Source organism: Acanthisitta chloris, unplaced genomic scaffold, assembly GCF_000695815.1.
Source record: "Acanthisitta chloris isolate BGI_N310 unplaced genomic scaffold, ASM69581v1 scaffold11587, whole genome shotgun sequence".
Taxonomy (NCBI): domain Eukaryota; kingdom Metazoa; phylum Chordata; class Aves; order Passeriformes; family Acanthisittidae; genus Acanthisitta; species Acanthisitta chloris.
The window spans coordinates 6,748-10,513 of NW_008680997.1; the positions used below are offsets into that span (position 1 = coordinate 6,748).

The 3,766-nt window shown below is 44.1% G+C and overlaps 1 protein-coding gene across 1 annotated transcript; it reads left to right on the forward strand.

The window, feature by feature from the left end:
- The first annotated feature begins 1,070 nt into the window (after window positions 1-1,070).
- On the forward strand, window positions 1,071-2,183 carry SSTR5 (somatostatin receptor 5). The gene has a single exon (XM_009077937.1). The coding sequence runs from the start codon at window positions 1,071-1,073 to the stop codon at window positions 2,181-2,183; it is 1,113 nt and encodes a 370-aa protein (XP_009076185.1).
- The last annotated feature ends 1,583 nt before the right edge of the window (window positions 2,184-3,766 follow it).

Consider the following 3,766-nt stretch of genomic DNA (forward strand, 5'->3'; position numbering starts at 1 on the left):
ATCTAATCTAAACTTAGCCTCTTTCCTTTAAAAGCCATTCCCTCTTGTCCTGTCACTTTCTTTTAAAGCCATTCCCTCTTGTCCTGTCACTCCATGCCCTTGATAAAAGACCCTCTCTCTTCTGCAAGTTGAGAACTAGAGTATAATCCACTCTACTTCCTGGTATCCCAAAAGAGGAAAATGCATGTCCAGCAGGTTATGGAGAGTGAGACAGTCCAACAGTGAAGTTTGTTTGTCAAGTGGCACAGGAGACATGCAAAAATGAACATTTACAATCAGCAGAGGAAGGAGTGGCCTTATTTGCAGCAGGTTTTGTGCCTGAACAGCTCACATGTCAGGGCATTCAGACTCCTCTGTAGGAAAGCTTCTGCCTCAGACTGGGGAGTGTAATGGCCTCACCCTCTCTCTTCTCACTTGTGTTTCCCAGCAGTATGCATGTTGTTCCCATGTTACTGCCATGCACAGCTGCATCCAGTCCTTACCCCACTGCATGGATCCTGTGAAAATTAAACAGATAGACCCACCTGGCATTGAAATCTTATAGAAGTGTTACACATACAGAGCAGGCTTAGGCTGGATATAGGGAAGAAATTCTTCCCTGTGAGGGTGGTGTGGCACTGGTTGCCCAGAGAAACTGTGGCTGCCCTATCCCTGGAAGTGTTCAAGCTTTCATGGAGGAAGAAATGGTAGAGGAAAGACCTGGAGCACTTGAGACTGAGGTTCCTAAAAATCTCCATGATCTCCAGCCCCTTTCTGCTAACTGCAGACTCAACCAAGCAGGACAAACAGGACATGAAGCAGATCCCAGCATCTACTGAGAGGAGCACTTGGGCTCTCCCATTGTGCAGTTCCTTTGTTCAGGCATTGATGTCACCACAGGCACTGACTGCATAGTTCAAACACAAATTCTGAATAGAGAGAGAAAATTAAATCATGTAAAACTTAGTCTACTGTGAATTCATTCTTTCTTTCTCTCTTTTTCTTCCATTTTGTATTTTCTTTCTAGGAACAAGATGCCCCTGCAATTTAATCTCTCTTAGCCTTAAAGGAAAACCCAAGGAGTAAAAGTTATGGATCCTTTATACTTTTCCAGCACATTTAGCACAGCTGCTGCTTCCAGCGATGTGAATTCCTCCCTGCTGACAAACGTGACAGAGAATGGGACCCTCTCAGAGCAACTTCCATTCAAATACATCCACAAAGTCCTCATCCCCATCTGTTACCTCCTCGTTTGTGCCGTTGGCCTCAGCGGCAACACCTTAGTCATTTATGTGGTTTTGCGTTATGCCAAGATGAAAACTGTCACCAACATTTATATCTTGAACTTAGCTGTTGCTGATGTGCTCTTCATGCTGGGCCTGCCCTTCCTGGCCACCCAGAATGCCATCTCCTATTGGCCCTTTGGCTCCTTTTTGTGCAGGCTGGTCATGACTGTAGATGGCATTAACCAGTTCACTAGTATCTTCTGTTTGACTGTGATGAGTATGGATCGCTACCTGGCAGTGGTGCATCCCATCAAATCAACCAAGTGGAGAAGGCCCAGGGTGGCCAAGCTCATCAGTGTGACTGTGTGGACATTCTCCTTCTTGGTGGTGCTTCCAGTCATTATCTTTTCAGATGTGCAGGAAGACTTTCAGACCTGCAACATGAACTGGCCAGAGCCTGTCAACATCTGGTCAGCAGCATTCATCATCTACACGTCAGTCCTTGGGTTTTTTGGTCCTTTGTTGGTGATCTGTCTCTGCTATTTGCTGATTGTGATTAAAGTCAAATCATCAGGGATCCGAGTTGGGTCTACAAGGCGCAGGAGATCAGAGAGGAAGGTCACCAGGATGGTGGTGATCATTGTGGTGGTCTTTGTGTTTTGCTGGCTCCCATTTTACATGATGAACATTGTAAACTTGATATTTATCCTGCCAGCAGACCCTGTGTTGGAAGGCTTGTACTTCTTCATGGTGGTCCTGTCCTATGCAAACAGCTGTGCCAACCCCATTCTTTATGGATTCCTTTCTGACAACTTCAAGCAGAGCTTTCAGAAAGTCCTTTGCCTCCGAAAGGGCAATGGTGTAGAGGATGGAGACCACATGGAGCACAGGCAGGAGAACAGTAGCCGCTTGCAGGAATCAATGTTGACCCAGAGGAATGTTGAATTCAATGGACACATGCAGACTAGCAAGGTCTAAGGACATCTTTTGGTGCTGCAAAAATATTTGCAGACCTGGAGAACTCGGGGACTTAAAGTTGAATTCATGGCAAATCTAAAATCTGGAGTCCCATGAGCTCAAATCAATGTACATAGATGTCTCTGACTCCTCTCCCTTTCCCAGTAGAAAGAGTCATGGGTTATTTGGGGTTGGATCAAGCTATCATGTTGTCCTAGTTGAGTCACATGTCTGTGACCACTTTTGGTACTCTAGAGAGCTAATTTACAGGCTTGGTAAAACAAAACAATTCCAAACCAGTTTTAACCACTTTGCTAAGTTGGTTCAGGGCTGCTTTGCATTGTTGGGATCACCTCAAAGCAGGAAACAGCTCAGATAGTACCTTTTGTAAGCCTTCAAGGGGATGTCTTCGAAGAAAAATGCTATTTCTAAAGAGTTTCATACAAAAAAGGCCACAGCACTGAGCTGGACATTGTGTCCAAGCCATGGTTAGAATGTGCTGTGTGGTCTATTTGCATTGGTTTACTGTCATTGACCCATCTGAGAGATTCATAGTATTGAGGAATCCTTCAAACACAATAAGAAAGGGGAAAAAATGAGATCAGGAAAACATTTTTTCAAGGATTCAATATATTCATAATGTTTTCACATTCTAACCCAAACTGCATAGAAAATGTAATGTAACCACTTTATTACTATGTAAGTGATGATGATTGTGAAGTCCTGGAAAGCTGTTGTGTATATTTGTTGGTTCTGAATGTCAGTATGGATGTGACTATAAACTGTATTTTCAGAAATTAAAACGAGTTCAATCCCCTTCTGACTATCCAGTTCATGGCTTGGGTCACCCTCACCACAAGGGTCTAAAAGCAGGTTTAATTTATTAAAATCTGTGGCATTTTGGTACACAAATAATTCTGTTTAAGATGCACTGCAGGAGAGGAAGAGAAATCCCTGCCCACAGACCTGGGCATTGGCTTCTTCATAGGCTAAAATTGCCCTTAGTTCTCCCAGTCTAACCAGCAGAGAAGTTCCTTTTTGGATTTGGGATCATAACTAAGATATTTCTAATTGATGTCTGTTTTAATTGGGAAAAACCTGTGTTTCTATCAGTGATATATATTTTGGACCACTCTGGGTGTCCCCCAACCAACCTATACTTCTACCTTCACTTCATCAACTGCAGTAGAGAAAGGTGAGAGGGTGAAAACAGAGTTCAACCTGTCCATCCTCCCAGGCTGCTCCAGGAAAACATCCTGAATCTGGAAATACAAACAGCAAAACCGTGTTAGATCAAAAAAAACAGCCTGTGGGGAGAGGTAAGGGGTATTCCAGGGAGGTCCCATGATGGGGATGATAGAACTGCAGTGTCTGGGTGTAAAGAATGAAAAAAGCAGGACAACAGCCAGAGGAAAACATGGTTTGTCCTATGGGCTAACTCAAGCCTTTGCTCCCACCCAAGGGTGTCCCCTCTCATCTGTGCAGGTGGAGGACACACCTGCCTGTGTGACCACCTAATGACCAGGCATACCAGGCAGGGTCCTAGCTTGAGTTAAAACTACTCAGGCCTTAAAATTACTTATTCCTGATGCAACTATTTATCA